A 24,591-nucleotide genomic window follows, 5' to 3' on the forward strand; every position below is an offset into this window, starting at 1 on the left:
AACGGCAGGCTGGGTTCACCTGGGGGTGGGGGAGCAGCTTCTTCTCTGCCGGCGGCAGAGCTGGGATTGGGGGGACGCGGCCCCTCCCCGTCCGTCCGTCCGCGCAAGGAGACGGCAACCTCGTGCGAGTTCTGTGTCCTTTTCCGCAGGGGGGTGGGGGTTTCCCCGAGCCGAACGCGGTCCCGGCGAGGAGGCGGTTCCCTTCAAAGAACGTAGACCGGGGTCGGTGCGGAGTGGTGGTGGTGGTGGTCTCGGGAGCGGCCAAGGGGAGGAGAGTCCGCATTCCCCCCCCCAGGAGCCCCCCTAGGAGGCGGGCATGTCCGCTTTGCTGAGGGCGATCGCCAGCTCGAGGTCCTCCTGCTCCTGCCGCCTCAGCCTCGCCAAGCGCTCCTCCTCCGCCTTCTCGCTCTCGCGCTTCGCCCAGGCGAGTTGCTGCTCCTCATTGCCAAGCTGGGGAGAGAAGGAGGTGCTTTAGCCGCCGGGGGTTGGGATGGATGACCACCGGAGGGCCCCTTCCCCAAATCTAAACCCTCTCTTCTAGGGGCCGCCGTCTTTCCTGCCTCCCGGACCATCATGGAAGGGATTGGGGGGGGGGCAAGAATAATTCCGGGGTAGACTGCCCCCTGTTCCTAGAGGGAAGGCAGCCGGCAGTTCCCCCCGAGAAAAAGGGGAGGACCCACAGAGACCCACACAAAAACCAAGGGCGTGAGGAGGGTTTCCCCTATTTCAAGGTGAAAGTCCGGAGAAAAAGATCGTTGGAGCTTTCTTTGCAAAACCTCCAAATAAAGTTTTTGACCATTAAAAAAAATAATAGAAAATTCGACAAAAAAAAGTAACTCGCCATCGACAATGGACATTTAACCCATTTTACAAATTCTGCCCGGATGCTTATTTTTGACGGGTGAATCCCGGCTACGTCTGGGAAATTCTGATGCATGGTAGCAATAGTAATAATAATAATAATAATAGTAATAACAATAATAATAATAATAATAATTTTATTTGTACCCCAGCCACTCTGCGTGGTTCCCAACATAATAATAATAATAATAATAATAATAATAATAATAATATAATGCATAAAACATTTAAAACTTCCCTAAAGGACAAAGCCTTTTATACAGCAGCACATAAGGCTATCCCGCTTACGATATCTTGCGATTCTTTTAGTTGTTTTAACCTCCTGCTCAGCGACTCTCGTCTCCCTGAACTTATTCTGAGCTCGGTGTTGTTGTTTTTTTTAAATAAAGTAAAATAAATTATTGCATCTCGCTTTCACCATTGCATTTAGCTATTTTAAAAAATGACGGCCGCGACCGTAATAAACTGAAAACTGCAGCGCCGATTTCCTGGCCTGTCCTTTTGCAAAGTCTAGCTTTTCGCTGGGGAAACGGATCGGACGGCTCAGCAAAAAAAAAAACACAACTCAAGCCAGGAAGGTGAGAAAGTTTGAAGGTGCCTCGGAAATTAAAAAATGAAAGAAAGAAAAAAGATTTTTTTTTTTTTAAATGCAGGTTTCCTGTTTATCAGCCGAAGCTTCTATCTCTCTCTCTCTCTCTGTGTGTCAACGCTCAACGCCAAACTTGCTGTTAGAATAAAGATCCACAATGTGGCTTTGAGATCCTTTTGCTAACACACACACACACACATACACACACACACCACCCCTCCAACGCTAATAGCTGAATGAAATAATTAAGGCGCTAGCCAGGCATCTCTCGCTCCAAGGAGGAGATTCGCACCCCGTGTCTCTACTGAAAACAGCCCTTCATTGCAAACCTTGAGGCCTAGAGTCTAAGTTTACGGAGCGACGTTGTAAGGCGGTTTTCCTATGCCCCAAACATTTCCGGGAAGGGGATCCCCACCCCCCAAAAAAATCCCCAACTCAGGTCTGGGGAGAAAGGGGGAGCGCTCTCCTCGACCAACGTCCCAAAGCAAACAGTGTCAGACTCAGAAGTTTAATACAGCGGTACCTTGGGTTCTCAAACTTAATCTGTTCCGAAACCAAGGTACGCTTCTTTCCCGTAGAAAGTCATGCAAAACGGATTAATCCGTCCCAGACTTATAAAACAACCCCTGAAACAGCCGTTTAACATGAATTCGACTATCTAACGACACCATTGATCCATCAATGTACATAAATAAGACGTTATGGTAGATGATAAAAATTAAAAATTACCTGCATTGTTTGGATGGGGACTTTTATCCATTTCCGCAGCCACACAATCAATCAATCAATCAATCAATCAATCAGTAGCTGAACTGGGTTCCGCCACAGTCGCAAAAACAATGAACCGAAAAAGCCCAAAAACGCAAAAACAAAAAGCGCCAAATTTAACCCGTTCCAGAAGTCCGTTTGACTTCGGAAATGTTGGGAAACCGAGGCGCGGCTTCTGATTGGCGCAGGCCAACAGCCGACAGCCGCGTCGGACGTCCGGCTTCCGGGAAACGTCGAAAACCGGAACGTTTCCTTCCAGGTTTTCGGCGTTTGGGAACCAAGGGCGTTTGAGAACCAAGGCACTACTGTATATAACAATAATAATAATAATAATAATAATAATAATAATAATAATAATAATAATAATATGACTAGGTTGCCCTAGCCACTCTGGGTGGTGTCCAGCGAATTAAAACCCCGGGGACATGCAGAGGGGCTAATGCAGAACTATGGAGGGAGTGGGTCAGTCTAGATGACTTTGGGGTCCCGTCTAACTACAGTTCTATGATTCTATGAGGGGAGAGAGGGATTTGGGGGGGGGACTAAGAGATAGAGGAGGGAGAGGGAAAGGGAGAGGATGAGGGGGAGGAAGAAGAGGGGAAAAGGACCCCCCCAAAAAGCCCCCCGCCCCGTTGCTGTTTTTTTTCTTCTCCATCCAGATAGAAGGAACGTCAACTTACAGAGGTGAAGTCAGCAAATCCCGTGGAGGAAGGGTCCTTGGGAGCTTTGGCTGCCGAGGGGGGAGAAAAGCGGTCTCTCCCCTTAAAAAGATCCCCAAACCCCTTTCTACTGTGAAACGGGTCGCTGGTGTCGGCCCCCAAACGGCCGAAACGGGTCGGGGGGCTTGTCAAAATCGGAAGAGCCGACATGGATGACAGGAGAGATTTACCTGGAAAAGGTAGAGAGATAGGGGGGGTGGGGAACGAGAGAAAGAGAGAAAAAAGAAGGGGGGAAGCGAGGAAGAGGAGGAGAGGAAGGGGTTGGGAAGGGAGAAAACAAGAGGAAGAAAGGGAGAGGTTACTTACCATGAGGGGCAGGGGGGGCAGTGGTTGGAGGGGGGGTGTTTAGGGAAGCCCACCTAACCCTAAATTGGCAGCTCAGGACCCCACCCCACGCAGCTTTTGCCTAGAATTCTGCTTCGCACAGCCAAATCCGTAACAACGCCCCCCTTTCCTGTCCCAAAAAAATCCTGAAAGTGAGGCCCAAATGTGTCTCCCGCCCCCCGCCTCCCCTCATTCGGCTGGGGGGGTGTCAAGTCCCCCCGGACCCCCACAGACGTGCCTCGGACTCACCCCCCCCCCCCCAGCAAAAAGAAGCAAAGGGAAAGTGCGGGCTAAAGGCATATTTTGGTGTTTGACAGGTTTGGGGTATTTTGGGGAGGGGGAGATGGGATCCTTGTTGCCCCCCACGCGCCCCGAAAAGCCCAGAGGGCCCTGCAAGAGTTCTGGTTGAGGACTGGCGACTTAGGGGCTCAGGCACGAGGGTGGCACCCTAGAATCGCAGAGTCGGAAGGGTCCCCTAAGGGTCATCCAGACCAACCCCCTCGGAGGGAGGGTCCCGCCTGCAGCCGGTCCCTGGTTTTTTCTCTCTGGGAACTGTGCCAGGCGAGGAGTCCTTCTTCCCCACTTCCCTTTCTCAAAGCGAGACTGGCGCCAGGCTGGCAAGAGAGGAACCGGCAGAGGCCGAGGTTTCGCGATCTTCTGGGCAAAAAAAAAAGCAGCCGCTCTGGTTCCCCTTTCCTCCATCCGTCGGGCCGTTTTCCCTTCACCCTCTTTCGGCTGCAGGAAAAGGGGCTCCCCCCTCTGCCCCTGCCAAAACACCCGCGGCGATGGCGGGCCCCCCACCCCCAAAACCAGCCGATTAATTCAGACCAGGGAAGAGTCCCAGGTATATAATCTCATCGCCTTAAACCTGGGCACAATGCAATGTCTAGGAACTGTTCCCTCCCCACGACGGGACTATTATATTATTATTATTATTATTATTATTATTATTATTTTCCGTTTCTATACCGTAAAGAACAGATCTCAAAAGCGGTTTGCGAGCACATCGAAACATCAGGTAAAACCACTGGAACAAAACGAATTCAAGCTCCGCGGGAAAATATTCCAGGTCCTTTTATCCAAGGGGAATTTCGCTTCCCCCAGCCAGCCTCCGACCCGGCGCCCAGGGGACTCGTGAACAGTGCTTTTTTTCCTGGGGGTACGCATACCCCTAAACGTTTTGTGAATCATTGTACTTTGGCCCATTTGCTGTATTTATCTGTCCCGATTTGAACTGCAAAACGGTGATTTCCTTGATTCAAAATGAGAACACTCCCAAATATTTTTTTTAAAGGAAAAAAAAAGCACTGATTGCAAAACGCAGCTGGCTGGTTTCGGGGAGGGTCTTAAGCGACTGGGAGCCCCCCCGGCCTGTTCCGCTCTTAAGTCCTGTCCCCAGGCAGCGGCCAAACCAGATCCGCCCAGAGGGAAAGCTGCTTGTTCTAAGATAGACTGGCTCTGTCCATGGAGGTTCCGCTTGGGAGTCGTAAAAAAGGGCACTGTCGGACATCGGGCCAAAGGGGGCCCATCTAGTCCAGCCTCATGTCCCCCCCGTCGGACGCCCCCAAAGGAAAGCCAGCTCCCCAACAAACAGGACCGGAACAACTCTGCCCAACTTGCGGTTCCCGGCAAAAGAGGGAAGGACGGAGCAAGCCGGCCGAGTTCATCAAATGGATTGCAGACAAGGCTTTCCTCCCAGAAACACATGGATTTTAAAAATAAAAAAACAGGCACGGAGGGTGCAAGGGAACTCAAAAGCTGGCACGGCTACACGGCAAAAAACAACACAACAGTTCTGTTTCCCACCTGCCCAGAACAAACTTCGTCTGCCTGCTCTTGTAATATTTCAGCCCCTGAGAACCAGCTTCGCCAGCAGGCGTGGAACCAGGTACCCCGGTCCTCCGCCGAAGAGGTGTTAACCACCGAGAAGCACACGATATGCCAAGTTTGCAAAAGGGTGCCCTTTCAGCAATGCATCCCAGGAGAAGAAGCCTCGAGGTTGGCAGCTGCCCCGTGTGCACACACACACACACGAGAAATCAGACGTCTGATTTCGGCCGCTGAGCCTCCTTGCGGCCCGCGGAAACTCGAACGCAAGACACACCTCTTGCTTTGACCTCTGGCGGAAAACCACCAAGCTTTGACTCTCGCGAGATTGAATGTCTTGCCCTCGGCTGGACTTGAGGGACGGTTCCAACAGATCCCACACGAATAACGTCCCTGCGGAGATGGCTGTCCCGAATCGGCGGCGCGTGCCCTTCTGGCTTGCCCTCTTGATAAGACTTGGGGAGTGAGATTATCCCCCCTCTTTTATTGTCCATTCCGGGTCGCCCAGCCACTGCCCCAGTGTCCTTTCCCTTGGCAGATCAAGATGTGCAGGTGAAAGCAAAGGTGGCAAGGTTTTTAGGTGGGGCAATCGGGATAAAATCCACTATTTGATCTTTGATTCAAAACCCCAAAATGTATTTTATATAATCGACTTTTCGCTTCTATTCTTTGCATATCGCATTGTTGTTTTATTGCTGTGGCCGACGGCAGACGCAAATAAAAATCCACTCATTCATTCACCGAGCGTCGTGTCGCACGGGACACCCTTGCGCTGCAGAGGCCGGCGTGAAACGGGACGTCGGCCGGCCTCAAGCCTCCAACGGCAGACGGAAAAGGGAGGGCCTGGAAGCCGCTTGTCCACGCACGGGGGCACTCCAGAGGCCATCCAGCCCAACCCTCCGATTTGTGCTGATCTTGCAACGGCAGAATCCTTGGCAGACCACCTTCGTTGCTCCCTGGGCCATTTAAACCTTCCCTGCTGCAAATTATATCTCCCTCTCCCTCTTTCACCCCCCTCCTCAGAGAACTGTAGTTCGCCCCTCGCAGAGCTACAATTCCCAGCGCCCTTACCAAACTACAGTTTCCAGGATTCTATTCCGCCCCACCCCCCTTGGAAGGGGTGTACTTTAAATGAAAGGGGCATACGCAGGCTTGGCCTCCAGCCCCCCGCTTGCCGTCCTGGCCCACCCCGTTTTAAATGCGGCACACCCAAAACTGGACTCAGCCTGACCGCACAGAACAGGGTGACCTCCGTGGGTTCTGCCCCAGATCACAGCGTTAGATCCTTAAAAGAGGGTTGCCGTCACCAAAACGGAACATCTGGTTGCTCCAAAGTCTTATTTCCAAAGGATGGATTCTCAGTTAAGCACCTGGATAGTTCAGAGGACAACCTTGAGCAGGGTTGAGAGCTTTGAGAAATTAAAAGAAGAAAAGCCACTTTATCCAGGGACAATCTGCATACTGGTGAAACTCGAAAAATTAGAATATCGTGGAAAGGTTCATTTCCTTCAGTAATTCAGCTTAAAAGGTGAAACTAATATATGTGATAGACTCATGACACGCAAAGCAAGATATGTCAAGCCTTTATTTGTTATAATTGTGATGGTTATGGCGTACAGCTGATGAGAACCCCAAATTCACAATCTCAACTTTGGGGTTTTCATCAGCTGTGCGCCATAATCATCACAATTATAACAAGCAAAGGCTTGACGTATCTCGCTCTGCGTGTCATGAGTCTATCTCATATATTAAACTCCAGTAGCTAATGAAAACAATTGCTTACATAAATGGACTTTTCCACGATATTCTAATTTTTCGACTTTCACCTGTATATATTGGCCCATTCCTGCCTTTTTTTTAATGGTGACACAGACCATTCATAACGTAGGAATATTCTTCCCAACGGTGAGCAGGGGGAAGCAAAAGCAAGCGACAACAATTCGCTATAACGCCGGAAAAAGGATTTTGGTCCCCGGAATTCATTCCGGTTGCGCAGATAAAATATCACAGATGGAATCCTGCAGGGTGGGGTCTTAAGTGTATGGAGACGGTCCAGATCCCAGATGGCGGGGACGTCCGGCACCGTCCCGGCACCTGGGCACCTTCGCTCGGTGACCCCAACGGGCGCAAATGGAGCCTGGCGGATTTCGAACGCTGGCCGCAACAAACTCGCCAACTCCGGAGGCCGGCTTCAGAAAACCCGCCGGGCAAAAGACCCCCGCAAGCAAGCAAGCAGCTTACAGGACTACCCGTCAAAGTCTCCCGCAACCAGCAGCACCTCCTGAGACCCCCCTTTTCCAAGGCGGCTGGGCCAAGCGACCCGCCAGCCGGGAGCAAATTTGCCTGCCGCGATCACGCTTTTGAGCTTGGCAGTTCACGGACGGTTCTCTGGCTCACGGGAGGAAGGGGGCCCCTCAAACGGAGAGCGGGGCTGGGCCGCAGAGCACATTCAGGGCTGCAGCAAGGCCCCGATCCCACGCACAAATGCTGTGCGCTACACCCCAGCGCCCGGGGTGGGCTTCTTGAACCGCAGCCCTCTCCCCTCCTGAGGTTTCCGGCGATTGGCGTTTCGACTGTGAAGGCCGAGCCGAGCCATTCTCCTCCTCGAATCAGTCTATCCCAGGTTGGCAGCCGGCCCCCCGCCTCCTGTGGCAGGGAGTCCCACAGTCCAACCCTAGGACTTCTTTGCAGGAGTGTCTCGTACCGAATGCAAACTGTGAAAAGGACGAAGCAAAAACGGAGACGCCGTATGTGCCTTTCCCTGTTTGTTTTGTTTTGTATCACTCTCTCTCTCACACACACACACAAATCCTCAAGATGCGACAACTCGGCGCTTTATCCGCCCTGAAACCCCCAACACCCAGCTCTGCGGGAGTTCTAGCGCCAGGAGCGAAAAGGCCATGCGTAATTCTACAAATCGCTATCCTGCCTCCTCTCTCCCCGAAACTAAGAAACCCCGAACGCCTTTTCCCGTGGAGCAGTCGCCCTGTTCCCTTTTCCCCCAAATCCGACCGTCTCCTTTTTCGGGGCAGGGGGTGCTTTGCAAGATGGGCACCCCTGCCCCGTCCGGGCCGCAGGAGGCCGCCACCCCCCCCCTGGCAATGGAGCGGCTATGCCTGGTTGGCGGCGCAGGCCCGGGCCCCGATATTGCTGGTGAGCGCCGACCGCAGAGAGAGGAAGTGGCTCAGGGTGGGGCCGCTGCAGATGGTCCCGCGATGGTGGCGGCAGCAGCAGCCCCGGGGAGGCATCGCAATCACTGACACCCACACAGAGACTTCCTGCCCTTTTAAAGAACAAGAATAATACACACACTCACCAGAGAGAGAGAGAGAGAGGAGAGGGAAAAAAATAAAATCTGTTTCTCTCTTTTTGACGCTCAACAACTTTTACCTAGAAACAGGTTGTTAGCGGCGAGGGAGATCTCTTATCAGCAACCGGTGAAAAAAAAAGCAGATGAAAGGGAAAGAAAGACAGGAACGAAAGGACGGAGGAGGAGGCAACTCCTAATAAACCGCTTTTGAACTCTCTCGGCTCGGCCGGGGCAGGGTGCAGCTCCGGAGCAACTTCCTCGCCAGGGCTGCAGCAACTGGGTCGGGCCCCTGGGGCCCCGCTCCGCCCCATGGCCGGCCAGGTGCCCCCCAAGTGCAGCACCAACTGCCCTCCTCTTGCTGTTTTCAGCAGCTGGGGTTTCCTGCCTCCGACAGGGGAGGGAGGCAGGACTGGTGCATTCTGTGCCCCACTATTTTTTTTACCCTTCCCGTTCCTATAGCTTAGCCAGGTGAACTTCTGCCTAAAAGCAAAGACGTGAACTGCCATTTCCCAAATCTGCTGGGGGCAGGGAGGTCACCCCGAAACAAATCGATTTTTGTCTATGGAACTGTATAATGTCACATGCAGAGCGTGTGTTGCACGATACAGGAAAAACTTCGAGCTCGCAAGTTTTCGAATACTTGTGCAGCGTTTTGTGAATTGCACTTAGAATAATCCCAGGTTGCAGCTTGCCTTTGCTTCTGCCGCAAGCGCAAATAATAATAATAATAATAATAATAATAATAATAATAATAATCCCATGGGTTGCGCGTTATTTTCTATAGACCAATGTTTTGGATTCTTCTAGGTAAGTTCTCGGCCGTTTTAGGAAGTTCCCAGACAGCTGTGAAAGTTCCACAAAGTTTTTTAAAACTGCTAACACGAGTCGGGACGTTACGTCACGCGATTCCAACTTTCGGGGTGACTTTTCCCCTCCCCGCAAGGGAGAAGAATTCTTCCCCTTCCCCCTTTGTTTTTTCTGAGCGAAGGTTTGTCACTTTAGGATGCAGGGAAGTTGTTTTGGGGAAAAAGTAAGTTAAGTTACAACCCTAGCGGCCGCAAATTTTAAACGAGGACCCGGCAAATTCACGGAGGAGAAAGCCACCGATGGCTACTGGCCCGGGAAGCTGTGATGCTTCTGAAAAACAGGAACCACGGGTGTGGGGGGAATACCTGTTATGACGCTCGGATCCTGCCTGGGGGCTTCGCTTGAGGGATTTCCGAGCACAATTCCAAGGGTTGGTGCTGACCTTGAAAGCCCTAAACGGCCTCAAAGGCCCAGTAGACCTGAAGGAGCGTCTCCACCCCGGACACCGGGGTCCATCTCCCGAGGGCCTTCCGGCGGTTCCCTCCCTGCGAGAAGCGAGGTTGCAGGGAACCAGGCAGAGGGCCTTCTCGGTAGTGGCGCCTTCCCATCAGATGTCAAGGAAATAAACAACTGTCTGACTTTTAGGTGACATCTGAAGGCAGCCCTGTTTAGGGAAGATTTTAATGTTTGATGTTTTATCGTGTTTTTAATGGTCTGTTGAGAGCCGCCCAGAGTGGCTGGAGAAACCCAGCCAGATGGGCAGGGTATAATTTATTTGTTAGTTAGTTAATTAATTAATTACAGGGCCTCAGCGCTCATGTTTGATGTTTTATCGTGTTTTTAATATTTTATTGGGAGCCGCCAATATAATAATAATAATAATAATAATAATTATTATTATTATTATTATTATTATTCCTGCGAATTTACAGGGAACCAGGCAGAGGGTCTTCTCGGTGGTGGCACCAGCCCTATGAAACGCCCTCCCATCAGATGTCAAGGAAATAAACAACTATCTGACTTTTAGAAGACATTTGAGGTTCCATTGTGTTTTTAATATTCTCAGAGTGGCTGGGGCAACCCAGCCAGATGGCGTACTAATAATAAGATTATTATTATCCTTGTCCCAACAACTCCTTCCTCCCCCCCCCCCCCGGCCCTCTTCTCTCTCTCCCTCTCGACGCAGCGACGTCTCCGGGGAAGCCCACCTGTGGGTGGAGGTGCCCAGCTCCATCACCACGTGGCTGGCGGAGGCCGTGGGCATCTCGGAGGAGAAGGGCCTTGGCCTGGCGCCCCAAGCCCAGCTGAGGACCTTCAAGCCCTTCTTTGTGGACTTCTCCCTGCCCTACAGCGTCATCCGTGGGGAGCAGACCAAGGTCCCCCTGGAGGTGAGAAACCCCAGCTGAGTTTGCCTACCGGTATGCCTGCCCTCAACGGCCTTCGCCCAGTAGACCCGAAGGAGCATCTCCACCCCGGACACTGAAAGCTTGTACCCAGAACAAACTTAGTTGGTCTCTAAGGACGTGGGGGACGCTGTGGGTTAAACCACAGAGCCTAGGGCTTGCCGATCAGAAGGTCGGCGGTTCGAATCCCCGCAGTGACGGGGTGAGCTCCCGTTGTTCAGTCCCAGCTCCTGCCCACCTAGCAGTTCGAAAGCATGTCAAAAGTGCAAGTAGATAAATAGGTCTCGCTCTGGCGGGAAGGTAAACGGCGTTTCCGTGCGCTGCTCTGGTTCACCAGAAGCGGCTTTGTCATGCCGGACACAGGACCCGGAAGCTGGACGCCGGCTCCCTCGGCCAGTAAAGCGAGATGAGCGCCACAACCCCAGAGTCGTCCGCGACGGGACCTAACGGTCAGGGGTCCCTTTGCCTTTAAGGTGCCACTGGACATTTTATTTCTTTGTTTTGACTCCATCAGACCCACACGGCTACCTACCTGAATCTAGATTCATATTCGGCTCTCTTTGTATTTCTAACACTACAACCAAATTGGTAATTTCGGATATAACTGTAAAAATTTATTATTCCAAAAAAAAAACCACACACACCTTCATCTGCTTGTAAATATTAAGAATACACATCAGCAAGAATGAGTCTTTCTGTAGAAAAATGACTAGCGACTAGTGATTTAAATCCAGTCTTACCAACGAGTGATTTACCTTATTTCTCCGTGTATAAGACTAGGGTTTTTTTTAACCAAAATTGGGGCTCGTCTCATACACAGGTTAAGTACTAAGGGGGTGTTTTCTTCTTTGGAGCCCCCCCCCAAATGTCTTATACACGTAAAAATACGGTGAATCGTGATTTAAATCGATTTGATTTAAACCAAATCCACCCTGCCGCGAGATCCCCCCCTCCCAACACGCTGCCCCAGAGTTTGGCTGCGGACCGGCAAGCATTCTAGTAAAAAGCAAGGGGGGGGGGAAAGAGTGCAATGGGGGGGCAAGTGCATGTCTGAGAGACAGAGAAAGAGAGAGGGGGAGATGGCAACCCCCACCACCACGGAACATGCAAGAGGAAGGCAGCCTCCAGCCCCCCACCCCACCCCGCCCTCCGTGACGGCCGGCCACCCCTTCCCCGTCGAGAGTCTGGCACGAAGGTGGGGGGGAGGACCGCAGAGAAGACTCACCACTGGGCGGTTTGGGCCTCGGAGGCATTCCTTTCTTCGGAGGGAGGGCGGGGGTGTCTAGTTTGCTCTTAAAGGGGTCGTCCGGGAAGCCCCCGAAAGAGGAGGCCGAGAACGGGTCGGAAGCCGGAGGCTGCAAAGAGAGACGGACAGAGGCAGAAGCGGAAAGAGGGGGGGGGGTTTGCAGAGAGAGGGAGGAGGAAGTGGGGGGCTCTGGAGTGGGGGGGGCGCAGAGGCAGACCCAGAGAGGCGCTGGTTTGCAAGCAGAGAGCAAGGAACCGAGGGAGGGGGGAGCCAAGCTTCGCAACAGCCGGGGACGTGCTGCAGGTCCCCCTAAACGGAACAAAACCACGAGGAAACGGGGAACCCCCCCCGACAGCAGGATTCCTCCCGCCTGTCAATCACCAGGCATTGGGGAGGGGGGAAGCTGACTCCGAAACGGGCCGGTCCCGGCCAGAGGACACCCAGCAGACATCAACAAAACCTCGTCCGTTTCCACGGGCCGCCCCCGAACTCGGCACCCGCTCACGAGTAGACCCGCTGAAACGGGTTTAAATTCGGTAAATTGCTTACTGGATTTCCATTTTTTTACAAAACTACAACAACAACAACGTCCCGTCCCGTTTTTTTTAAGGACTGCACCAGCACGAGCCCTTTGGAACTCCCTGCCTCATGACACCAAGCGGGGAGCCGACACTTTCCGGCGCCCGCTTAAAGGCGTTCTCGTCCAGACAAGCCTCCCAGGACACTAAGGAAGTTGGCGCAACTTTAATCTGTTTTAATATTTCAGCTTTTGTACGGTTCCCCCCACCCCCAATGTAATTTTTACCCGATTTCCAATTTTTTCACAAATTGAATAGCTGTGCCGTTTCCTGTACTGACTTCCCACCGCCGCTCTTTTCTACTGCGTCATCTATCAAATTGTCACTAAAAACCCCTCCAATGCCGTTAAGAAGGCTGGCGCAATTCCAATCCATCTCGTCGTTTTGAATTTTGTACATTTCTAAAGTGACGCTGCAAAATATTCCTTGCTTTTTAATCGCCTCGTCCTTTCGCAAACTACCTTAAGCTGTTTTTTCCCCCGTTGTTTTTTGCAACGAGGAGGTGTGCACGGATTTTATGAAAAGCAAACGAAGAACAGATCTTGGGCCCATTCGTTTCAGTGCGTCTTCTTCCGTAATGATGGCAATTAATAATAATTTACCTTTACCTTTACACTGATTATTGCTTTCATTTTACGGAACAATGGTCTCGTAAGATAGTGAAATTCATGTTAAGCTGCTGTTTTAGGGGTTGTTTTTAAAGGTCTGGAATGGATTAATTCCGTTTTGCGTGACTTTCTATGGGAAAGAAGCGCACCTCGGTTTTGGAACGCTCTGGTTGTGGGGACGGACTTCCGGAACGGATTAAGGTTTGAGAACCGAGGTGCCGCTGCATGTTTATTCTCAGCCTGGATTTCCGAACGGAAAGCAGGGGTTTAACGCTTTGAATTTAAAGGGAAGAGGGCTGCGGGAAGGATCTCTCCCGCCACCCAGTGGCAGAAAAGCAGTTCAGACGCGAAGACTGGAGGATCCCTTCTGCTAGGGGCTCCCCTCCTCTTTCTCACACACACACACGACACCCCTGCGAGGTAGGGGCTGGGCCAAGGGAGAGGAGAGGGCGCTGATAATTCCTGGATGGAATTGAGGAAGCGGCCAAGGTCAAAAGAAGGAGCCTTTGCCATCTAGGAATGCAAGGCTGCAGCTGCCAGGGGGGAGCTGCGCCCCCCCATCCCAATGAACCCTACCCCCCCAGCTTAAAAACAACAACAAATAAATCAAGTTTCTAGTCCAATTGCACCTTGGATCCCGAACACCTTGGTACTCGGACGTTTCGGCTCCTGAACGCCGCAAACCCAGATGCGAGTGTTCCGGTTTGCGAACGTTCTTTGGAAACCGAACGTCCGGCGCAGCTTCCGTTTGCTGCGGCCAATCGGACGCCGCGCTTCGGTTCCCGAACGTTTTAGGAAGCCGAACGGACTTCCGGAACGGGTTCCGAGGCACGGCTGTGTTTGCAGAACCTGAGACGGGAGGGGAAAACACGTCGGCGTCCGTCTCCTCCTTTTTTCTTTCTTCCGTGAGTAGTTTTTGTAGTGTTTTATTCTCGCCCCACCCTCTAAAAAAAAACCCCCAGGGTTACGGGACCCGGCAGGAAGCGGATCGCAGTCTGGGCAAGATTTGCTGGGGGTGGGGTGGGGGGTGGGATTCTGCCTGTGCGGAGGGAACTCAAGAGGAGGGAATTTGGGGAGGGAGGAGGGTTTACCTTCGACATCCGGCTGAAATCGGCGAAGCCTTCGCTGCTGCCCCCGCCGCTGTTGAAACTGCTGCTCCCAAAGGGATCTAGCGTCCCGAAAGGATCTGAAATAAAAAAAAAGGAGGGGTGGGGTCAGTGGATTCCCGTTCTTAGACTTTTGCTGGTTCTAAAAACGCAGGCTGGATGGGGGGCGGAGTCCCTGTTGGGACCCTGGGGTAGGGTGCCCTTGTTCTCCCACCCCCCAGTATCTTGCAAGCTGCCCCCCAACCCCTGAACCAAACAACTGCCCTCCTGCACAGGGCTCCCCCCTTCCAGAACTCAAACTCCACTGGCATTTCTTCTGCAAGAAATAAACGCTGGGCAGCTTAACCGAACCATCGGACCCGAGTTTGAATTCTTGGAGGGGTGGACGGACACCAGATGCCGTGGGGTGCCCCCCCACCCCCCCATGGACTTACCTGGCCCTTTCAAAGCGGTGGCGACGACACTCGGAGACTGGAAGGGGTCGCTGTTTTCAAATAAGTTCGCCTAAAGGGGTAGGAGAATGAGGGTCACGGCAGGGCCCCCCCCCAAGCAGCTGGGCTCAGGATGCTGTGGCCCCAAATGGAACCGAGGGACCCCCCGAACGATACAAAGCTGTCAAGAGAAAAGCCCCTCTCCCCCAACCCCAAAATGCCCTCACCTTGGAGGGCAGCGTGGGGTTTTTGGAGAAGGGGTCGGCGGTGAACGGATCGCTCTTCTCGGGCTTCTTGAAGAAATCCTCGGGCGCCACCACAGCGCGGAAGGGATCGCTTTCCTTAAACGGATCTCCCCCGAAGGGATCTGGAGGGAGAGAGCGGATCGTTTGCAGGAGATTGACGGGTGCCGGGAAGCTGTAGAGCGAGCGAGGGAGGGAGCAGGCCTCTCCGGCAGGCAAGACACTGACATCTGTCCCCACACCGCTGCAGAGGCCTTTTGGGGTTCCGGTGGGAAACACTACATTTGGGGAAGCTAAGGAGACGCCAGAGCAACGATTCGAGGACCGGCACGAATCAGCATTGATATTTGCTAAGGGGGTTAAATTAGAAGGGAGGCGTGCAGGTTTTATGTTTGATAATTACGGCACACAACACACTGCCTAAAGACCGGGAGCCGTATCAGGCCGTGTTGAAGGGCAGCTTCCGTTAAATCACCCCCGAAGGGTGATTCGTTAATCTGCGGAACCCACTGCCACAAGAGGCAGTCATGGCCGCAAGCCAAAATGACTTTCAAGAGAGGATAAGGCACATTCGTCGAGAAGGAGAGGGCCAATGATGGCTACGAGCCACAACAGTCGCACTCTGCTTCTGCAGCCTGAGGAAGCAGCGCTTCTGAACGAAAGTTGCTGAAAACTGGAGGAAGGGAGAGGGGCACTTGGGTTCGGATCCTGTGCTTCTGGGTTTCCTCCCGAGGCATCTACTTGGCCACGGGGAGGACAGGACACTGGATCAGAAGGGCTGGTCCAGGAGGGCTCTTCTGATGCTCTGATGGAACCTCCATTTCCAGGGGCAGTCTATCATAGATTCCTAGTTCCACAGGGGCATTTGGCCGCTGCCAAATGAGCAGGAGAGCTGGACTGGACCGGCCTGGATCGAGCAGTCAGTCAGGATGCTCTCACTGCAACTGGAGAAAGGGGGCCGTTTCTGGAAGGAAGGGGTGCGCCAGAGGGTCTCTCAACTAATCCAGAATTCGGCAGCTAGACTGGGGACTGGGAGCGGCCACCGAGACCATAGGACACCGGTCCTGAAAGGCCTACATTGGCTCCCGGGACATTTCCGAGCACAATTCAAAGTGTTGCTGCTGACCTTGAAAGCCCCAAACGGCCCAGTAGACCTGAAGGAGCGTCTCCACCCCGGACGCCGGGGTCCATCTCCCGAGGGCCTTCTGGCGGTTCCCTCCCTGCGAGAAGCGAAGTTACAGGGAACCAGGCAGAGGGCCTTCTCGGTGGTGGCGCCCTCCCTTCAGATGAGACAAACAACTATCTGACTTTTAGAAGACACCTGAAGTTCAGGGAAGTTTTTAATATTTGGTGAATTGTTATATTTTGATATTTTGCTGGAAGCCGCCCGGAGCGGCTGGGGAAACCCAACCAGATGAACGGGTAGAAATAATAAATTTGATGATGATCTCACCTGCCACCGGCGCCGCCACCACCACGGGGGCCTGCTCCGCAAAGGGGTCGTTCTGAAAGGGGTCAGCTGGGCGAGGGAGGAAGAGAGAGAGAGGGGCGCGGTTAAGAGGAGGAACCAGGCCAGGCTCGTGCCGCGAGACGGTTCAGGGCCCGCCGCCCCCCATCGCCACTCACTGCCTCTGAAGGGGTCCGCGCCCTTGAAAGGGTCCGTCCTGAAGGGGTCTTCCGCCTGGAAAGGGTCGGCGGGGAGCTCCTGCGCGTGGCCGCTGAAGAGGAGGGCCTTGTTCTTGAACGGGTCGTCCTGCCGAGGGGTGTCACAGGGGGAGAGAAGGGAATCAGACACAAGACAGACCCCGCCAGGTTCACGTCTGGGTCGTAAGAGCTTGGATGGGACCCCCGGCTAAAGGATCTGAGAAACCCCCAAAAGAATCATGGAATGGGAGGCGTGCAGAGCCGGAAGGGACCTCCTGAGGTCCTCTAGCCCAACCCCGGCAAAGCAGCAACGGCAGCTAATTTGCTTAACTGGCTTCGTGTTTCTAAATCGCCCCGACCTGCCACGGACGTCGTGGTGAAGGGCCGGAGAGAGGGCTTAATAATGATGATGATGATTATAATAATATTCTAGGTTCCAGGGACGCCCTCCCTGCTTCAGGGTGGAAGCAGCAGTCCTAAAATGATTTTTTATTTATACCCCGCCCACCTGGCTGCGTTTCCCTGGCCGCTCTGGGCGGCTCCCAACAGAATATTAAAAATGCCAAACATTAAAAACTTCCCTAACAAGGCCTACCTTGGCTCCCCAGTCTACGTTTCTGAGCGCGGTTCAAAGCGTCGGTGCCAATTTCGAAAGCCCCAAACAGCCCCCTACCCCCCCAAAGGAGCGCCACCGCCCCCCCCATCGTCCAGCCCGTCTCCCGAGGGCCTTCTGGCGGTTCCCTCGGGGCGGGAAGCGAAGCGGCAGGGAGCCAGGCAGAGGGCCTTCTCGCCGGTGGCCCCTGCCCTGCGGAACTCCTTCCCACAAGATGTCAAGGAGATTTTTTAAAAAACGCGACTTTTAAGAAGACACCCGAAGGCAGCCTCGTACAGAGAAGTTTTTAAATAATGATAAAGTGATTGCCGCTACTGAGCAAAGCCCGCGGGGAATCGGCCCGGCGCCTCACCAGGGTCCCGAACCTGCCGCCCCGCTCCTTCTGGGGGTTCCCCTCGTTCAGGTCTGCCAGGTTGGTCATGCTGCCGCCAAGCACCCCGTTCAGGGCTTCGTTGTACTGCTCGATGCCCCGGTGGGCTTCCTGGTGGCTCTCTTGCAAGCGGGACAGTTTGCTCCTTGCCTGCGGGGGGTCGAGGGGGGGGGACGGGACAGGGTGGATTAAAAAAAAAAATCAATGATAAACTTAATGGGTTCCATGATCACTGCAGATGGTGACAGCAGTCACGAAATTAGAAGACGCCTGCTTCTTGGGAGAAAAGCAATGACAAACCTAGACAGCATCTTAAAAAGCAGAGACATCACCTTGCCGACAAAGGTCCATATATTTAAAGCTATGGTTTTCCCAGTAGTAATGTACGGAAGTGAGAGCTGGACCATAAAGAAGGCCGATCGCCAAAGAATTGATGCTTTTGAATTATGGTGCTGGAGGAGACTCTTGAGAGTCCCATGGACTGCAAGAAGATCAAACCTCTCCATTCTCAAAGAAATCAGCCCTGAGTGCTCACTAGAAGGACAGATCCTGAAGTTGAGGCTCCAGTACTTTGGCCACCTCATGAGAAGAGAAGACTCCCTGGAAAAGACCCTGATGTTGGGAAAGATGGAGGGCACAAGGAGAAGGGGACAACGGAGGATGAGATGGTGGGACAGTGTTCTCGAAGCTACTAACATGAGTTTGGCCAAACTGCGGGAGGCAGTGAAGGATAGGCGTGCCTGGCGTGCTCTGGTCCATGGGGTCACGAAGAGTCGGACACGACTGAACGACTGAACAACAACAACAAACTTGAAAAAAACCGGGGGGGGGGGGGAATATAGTCTTATGCACGGAAAAATACAGTAGTCTGAAATGTGCAATGTATAAAGCGGTTTGAATTCCCTTGTGTTCTCTGCATGGCCTCTGTTGTTTCCTCCAACTGATAGGGAACCCACTTAAGGACTCTGTACAGGCTCTTGGATGCCCCACAAGGCAGGCGTAGGCAAACTCGGCCCTCCAGGTGTTTTGAGACTACAATTCCCATCATCCCTGACCAGTTAGCTGGGCATGATGGGAGTTGTAGTCGCAAAACAGCTGGAGGGCCGAATTTGCCTGCGCCTGCCATAAGGTTTTTTCCTTATAACAGGAGCATGCAAAGATGTCCTCTGTTTCCTAAATAACGCGTAGGAAAGACCTGCCTGGTCCAGCCTCGTGTTTCTCACGCTGCATAACCAGATATTACATCTGGAGGTTGCAGAAACTACAAGTCAGAGCCTGAGCTCGCTTGGTTTTCTCTTCCCTCCTCATCCCTCTTTCCTTTCGTGCTGTCTGCTTGGCCTCTGTTATTTCCTCCTACCGATAGGGAACCCGGTTAAGGACTCTAGACGCGCTCTTGGATACCCCATAAGGGAAAGGGAGCAGTTTTTTTCCCTCTTGTAACAAGAGCATGCAAAGATGTCCTCTGTTTCCTAAATAACGCGTAGGAAAAATCTGCCTGGTCCAGCCTCACGTTTCTCACATTGCATAACTAGATATTACATCTGGAGGTTGCAGAAACTACAAGTCGGAGCCTGAGCTCGCTTGGTTTCCTCTTCCCTCCTCATCCCTCTTTCCTTTCGTGCTGTCTGCTTGGTCTCTTGTCGTTTCCTCCTACTGATGGGGAACCCACTTAAGGACTTTATATGGGTTCCGGGATACCCCATACCCATTTATGGACTCTAGCCGGGCTCCGGAACACCCCATAAGGGAATATGGGCATCTCTCTCTCTGTCTCTCTCTATATATAAAACATGGGAAAGACCCATTTGCACAGAGACCCACATCTCTGCCCCCCATCCCAGGTGCTACAGGAATTTCCCCGAACCACCCACAGCCCTGCCAGGGGGGTGTACCCACCCAAAGCTGCCAGGCTATGGGACATGACATTTCCCTCAAAAAGGACCCACCACTTGAAAATGGATTTGGCCAGATCTAAGACAAAGGGCGGCCATTAGCCCTACCCGGCCAGGGCAGGAAGTCTTGAACACTCTTTTTTTTTGCAGAAATGTGTGCCTGGGACTGGTTCAAGGAGGTGTCAGAATACTCAGGTTACCTCCTCTGACCCTCCCAATCCGTGATGTATCTGTGATGTAGTAATGATGTAGTTTGGGGGTGTAACTTGGGGGATTAAAAAGGTCAAGGGACCCCTGACCGTTAGGTCCAGTCGCGGACGACTCTGGGGTTGCAGCGCTCATCTCACTTTACTGGCTGAGGGAGCCGGCGTCCAGCTTCCGGGTCATGTAGCCAGCAGGACTGAGCCGCTTCTGGCGAACCAGAGCAGCGCACGGATACGCCGTTTACCTTCCCACCTATTTATCTGCTTGCACTTTTGACGTGCTTTCGAACTGCTAGGTTGGCAGGAGCAGGGACCGAGCAACGGGAGCTCACCCCGTCATTGCGGGGATTCGAACCGCCGACCTTCTGATCGGCAAGCCCTAGGCTCTGCGGTTTAACCCACAGCACCACCCACGTCCCCTTGGGGGATTACTAGCTAATAAAAGTTGGGGTCTCTTCCTATTCGGGGCCTTCCATCTTGTTCCACCTGGTGGCGGGTGGGAATCCTGCCTCGACAGTCTTCAATCAAGACCAAGCCCACTGGCTGCTGTTTCGCTCAGGTATTCCTGGCTGGTGTCCGTGTTTCCAGCCAGGCGGAAATTCGGGAGCGAGGTCTTGGCCCTGGGGAGGAAAGGGGTGTCCCCCGAAGGCCACCCCTGCTTGGGGTTCTTCCCCCCTGCCTCCCCACCTGGTTGATTTCCTCCTGAGTGGACTTCAGAGATTTGATGATGGTTTCCAGCTGGACTTTCCCGGCCTGGATGCTCTGCTCCAGCTGGGACTCCTCCTGCTGCAGCCGGCCGAGCTCTGACTTTGCCCGGCTGATGTCGTCCTCCTGGGACCTGAGATCCGATTCCTGCGACTGGATCTGCATCTTCAGCGACGAGATCTGGGAAGGGAAAACAAAGGCAATCTCGAGGGAGGCCACCCGGTTCGCGGGAGGAGGAGGGAGGAGGATTCACACGCGTTGCAGGGCCTTCTCGGTGGCGGCGCCCTCCCGTCAGATGTCAAGGAAAGAAGCGACTCTCCGGCTTTTAGGAGACATCTGCAAGGCAGCCCTGTTTAGGGAAGCTTTTAGTGACTGATGTTTTAATGTATTTTTTAAAATCTGTTGTTGGAAGCAGCCCAGAGTGGCTGGGGAAACCCAGCCAGATGGGCAGGGTAGAAATAAATAAATTATTATTATTATTATTATTATTATTATTATTATTAAACTTACATAAAATACGCAGGGATTTGCGTTTTGGAAAACGAACAAGAGAAGAGGGGAAGCCGTTCGTTGGCATTTTATGGTTGTGCGAATGAACATTCCAAAATGTAAAACAGGTAATTTAGTAAACATTAAATTACAGTTAAATTACAAAATTACAGTTACAGGTAGGTAGTTACAGGTGTTGGTCTGCCATAATCGAAACAAAATTTAAAAATTCCTTCCAGTAGCACCTTAGAGACCAACTAAGTTTGTTCTTGGTATGAGCTTCCGTGTGCATGCACACTTCTTCAGATACCCAAAATTACAGATAGGTAGCCATTCCGCAAGGGAAATGCACGCACGCTGACCGGTAAAATCTCTGAACAGAGCATCGTATGTATGTATGTATGAATAAGTAAATAAACTATCTGTTTATAATTAATCTACTTTATTTACTGAATTTATAATTTATCTGTTTATAATTAATCTACTTCATTTATTGAATTTATAATTTATCTGTTTATAATTAATCTACTTTATTTACTGAATTTATAATTTATCTGTTTATAATTAATCTACTTCATTTATTGAATTTATAATTTATCTGTTTACAATTTACCTGCTTTATCGACTGAACTGATAAGTCATAAACAAGGTGAAGTATACAACTTCAATAAATAAAACAAAAATAGAAACGGAGTTGGGAAAACAAAACCGGGGGGGGGGGGAACCCAGCTCTCAGAAACAGAAGGGAAAGGGGGGGGAATCCTGTGGCAGGGAGTTCCGCTGGTTTCCCCCCTGTCGTTTTCGTGTTGCGTGGCGGCACAAAGAGCACGGGCAATTCCCTCCCGCCCACCCACCCCCCCACTCACCACGTGGGTCTCCTCCTGGCACTTCTGCCGGACGTCGCTCAGCATGTCCTTGAGCTTGGCTTTCTGCTGCTCCATCTCGTCCAGGCGGCCTTGAGCCTCCTGCTTCTGCGCCTCCAGCTCCTGCAGGCTGCTGGTCTCCCGGTCCAGGTCGTTCTGCAGCTCCTGCGGAGGCGGGGGGAGGAGGAAGGAGAAGGCGGCTTACAGGTGGGGGGGGCAGGGCCGGATTCACGCAGGAGCGGGCCACACTCTCTTGGGGCCCCCCAAAAAATTAAAGGGGAAAAAACCACTGGATGTGCATTTCCAGAATATTATCTATCTATCTATCTATCTATCTATCTATCTATCTATCTATCTATCTATCTATCATCTATCTATCTATATCTGTCTGTCTGTCGATCTATGTATGTATGTATGTATCATCTATCTATCTATCTATCTATCTATCTATCTATCTATCTCTATCTGTCTATCTCTCTCTCTCTATCTGTCTGTCTGTCGATGTATGTATGTATGTATGTATGTATGTATCTATCTATCTATCTATCATCTCTATCTATCTATCTATCTCTATCTGTCTGTCTGTCGATCTATGTATGTATGTATGTATCATCTATCTATCTATCTATCTATCTATCATCTATCTATCTATATCGGTCTATTTCTCTCTCTATCTCTGTCGATCTATCTATCTATCTATCTATCTATCTATCTATCTATCTATCTATATCTGTCTGTCTATCTCTCTCTCACTCTATCTATCTATCTCTATCTGTCTGTCTGTCTGTCGATCTATCTATCTATCTATCTATCCATCTATCTATGCCAGTGCCGGATTTACATATAGGCTAAACAGGCTACAGCTTAGGGCCCTACTCTCTTGGGGGCCCAAAAAATTTTAAAGGGGGAAAAAATACTGGGTGTACATTTCCAAAATATTATCTAGCTATTTATTTATGCCAGTGCCAGATTTAAGATAAACAAGCTCTCACTTAGGGCCCCAAAAAATTAAAGGAAAAAAACTTGGATGTACATTTCCAAAATATTATCTATCTATCTATCTATCTATCTATCTATCTATCTATCTATCTATCTATGCCAGTGCTGGATTTACATATAAGCTAAACAGGCTATAGTTTAGGGCCCCACTCTCTTGGGGCCCCTCAAAAAAAATTAAAGGGAAAAAAACACTGGGTGTACATTTCCAAAATATTATCTATCTATCTATCTATCTATCTATCTATCTATGCCAGTGCCAGATTTACGTATAAATACAAAAGCATTTTTAAAATCCAATGTAAATTTTTAAAAATCCGGGTTTTTTTAAGTTTTCTTTTTTTTAAATCATTGGTTTTTATCCACCCTGGTTTGTTCAAACTAAAATGTTGCTGTTTGTTATCTGTTTCACACGATCGCAGAGTTGGAAGGGAAATCTCCCTTTCTTGCTACTCGAAGCCGCGGGTTCCAGTCCTGCCCTCCGGGGCAGGAGAAAACAAGCTTCCCCCCTCCTCCGTGCGATATCGGAGGATGACTCTCCTATCTCCTCCCGGTCTCCTTTTCCCTGCCAGGCTAAACACACCCAGCTCCTTCAACCGTTCCTCATCAGGCGTGTCTCAAACTCCCTGCTCCCCTGGTTTCGTTCTGTTTGGGGAACCCTTCTCTCCCCCCTTTTTTGTTTTAAAAACCGTGCGCGACGAGCTGTTTACTGCTGGGATAAGCTCGATAGGTGGAGCCTGAGACTCTTTGATCTCGGGGTTGCGGGTTCGAGTCCCACGTCGGGACTACTCTGAGAGCACAATATCGCTGGGTGGGTGGGGGGGGAAACCAAACAAACCCATTTACCTGTACTTCGTTGGTCTTCTGCCGAATCGCTCCTTCCCTCTCTCGTATCTCTTGCTCGAGGGAATACTTCTCTCTGCAAAAATAAGGGGGAAAGGTTGCGTGAGTAAAATCAATCTCAAATTATCCTCCATCTTTAGGGGTTGGACTTAGAATTTGAGAACAGGATGCCGAGCGCTGGAGAGGTTGGGATGTTGGCCTGAGTCCACAACAGGGTGGATAAAAAACAATGATTTCTAAAATTAAAATACCCCAAAAAAACCTGGATTCTTTTTATTGAAATCGGATTTTTTAAAATTTAAATCGGATTTTTAAAATAAAATGCTTTTGGAGGAAAATAAGGATTTGTTTTCAGTTTCTCACGTGTGCTGAAACTCAGTTTTAGTTTATTATTGCCGGTATTATTATTATTATTACTTAACCACATCAGTTAACAAACGTGGAGAAATATGCCACAGTGTTATTGTTGTAGTTAAATAAATTGTTGTTCAGGAAACGATTATTTCTCTCCTTCCGATAAAGCACAGCAGAAAAAGTTCCCCAAATATAAACAGTTAAGTTATGAAACCTCACCATTAATTTCATCACTATCGGTCTATCTATTTCTGATAGTACAACCAAATCGGTAATTATTGATACAGCTGTAAAAACTACTCTGGAAATTTATTATTCCAAAACCGAAACCGTTTTTTTTGGGGGGGAGGTGTTCTCATGCCGGCCGCACCCCTCCCAAGACACCCCCCCCCCACCGCCCCGTACGCCACCAACCTCTGCAGCTGGGCGATCTCCTGGCCGATGTCGTCCAGCTCCTTCATGCCGGTGAATTCGCCCCCGGAGCCGACAGAACTGGAGCTGTCCTGTTGAGGAGCCCAAACAAGTGAGGCTACACCCGGGCCGGCTGGGAAAATTGGGGAACGCGTAGACCCCCCCCAAAAAATAAATACGGCCAGGAAAGGGGGGGGAGCAGCGTGCAAACCGCCCGGGGCGCAACCGAGATGGCGGCAGGAGAGGGGAGGGGGGCAACTTAAGCCAGGCTGCCTCAACCTCGGCCCTCCAGATGTTTTGGGGACTACAATTCCCATCATCCCTGACCGCTTGTCCTGCTAGCTGGAAGCCTGCTCCAGATGTTTGGAACTACAATTCCCATGATCCCT

At 51.3% G+C, this 24,591-nt stretch overlaps 1 protein-coding gene across 1 annotated transcript in view; it reads right to left on the reverse strand.

Annotated features, from left to right (window-relative positions):
- Positions 1-290: 290 nt before the first annotated feature.
- EPS15L1 (epidermal growth factor receptor pathway substrate 15 like 1) overlaps positions 291-24,591 on the reverse strand; it is a 30,477-nt gene continuing 6,176 nt past the window's right edge. The window contains exons 7-19 of the mRNA XM_033136698.1: positions 24,206-24,294; positions 23,441-23,513; positions 21,602-21,763; positions 20,229-20,426; positions 17,429-17,596; positions 16,446-16,572; positions 16,273-16,338; positions 14,805-14,944; positions 14,581-14,650; positions 14,132-14,226; positions 11,834-11,963; positions 2,899-3,107; positions 291-450 (exon numbers count right to left, since the gene is read on the reverse strand). Coding sequence (XP_032992589.1) covers positions 304-450; positions 2,899-3,107; positions 11,834-11,963; positions 14,132-14,226; positions 14,581-14,650; positions 14,805-14,944; positions 16,273-16,338; positions 16,446-16,572; positions 17,429-17,596; positions 20,229-20,426; positions 21,602-21,763; positions 23,441-23,513; positions 24,206-24,294 — 1,674 coding nt within the window. The 3' untranslated portion in view covers positions 291-303. The remainder of the gene's footprint in view (positions 451-2,898; positions 3,108-11,833; positions 11,964-14,131; positions 14,227-14,580; positions 14,651-14,804; positions 14,945-16,272; positions 16,339-16,445; positions 16,573-17,428; positions 17,597-20,228; positions 20,427-21,601; positions 21,764-23,440; positions 23,514-24,205; positions 24,295-24,591) is intronic.

Source organism: Lacerta agilis, chromosome 18 (genome assembly GCF_009819535.1).
Source record: "Lacerta agilis isolate rLacAgi1 chromosome 18, rLacAgi1.pri, whole genome shotgun sequence".
NCBI lineage: Eukaryota > Metazoa > Chordata > Lepidosauria > Squamata > Lacertidae > Lacerta > Lacerta agilis.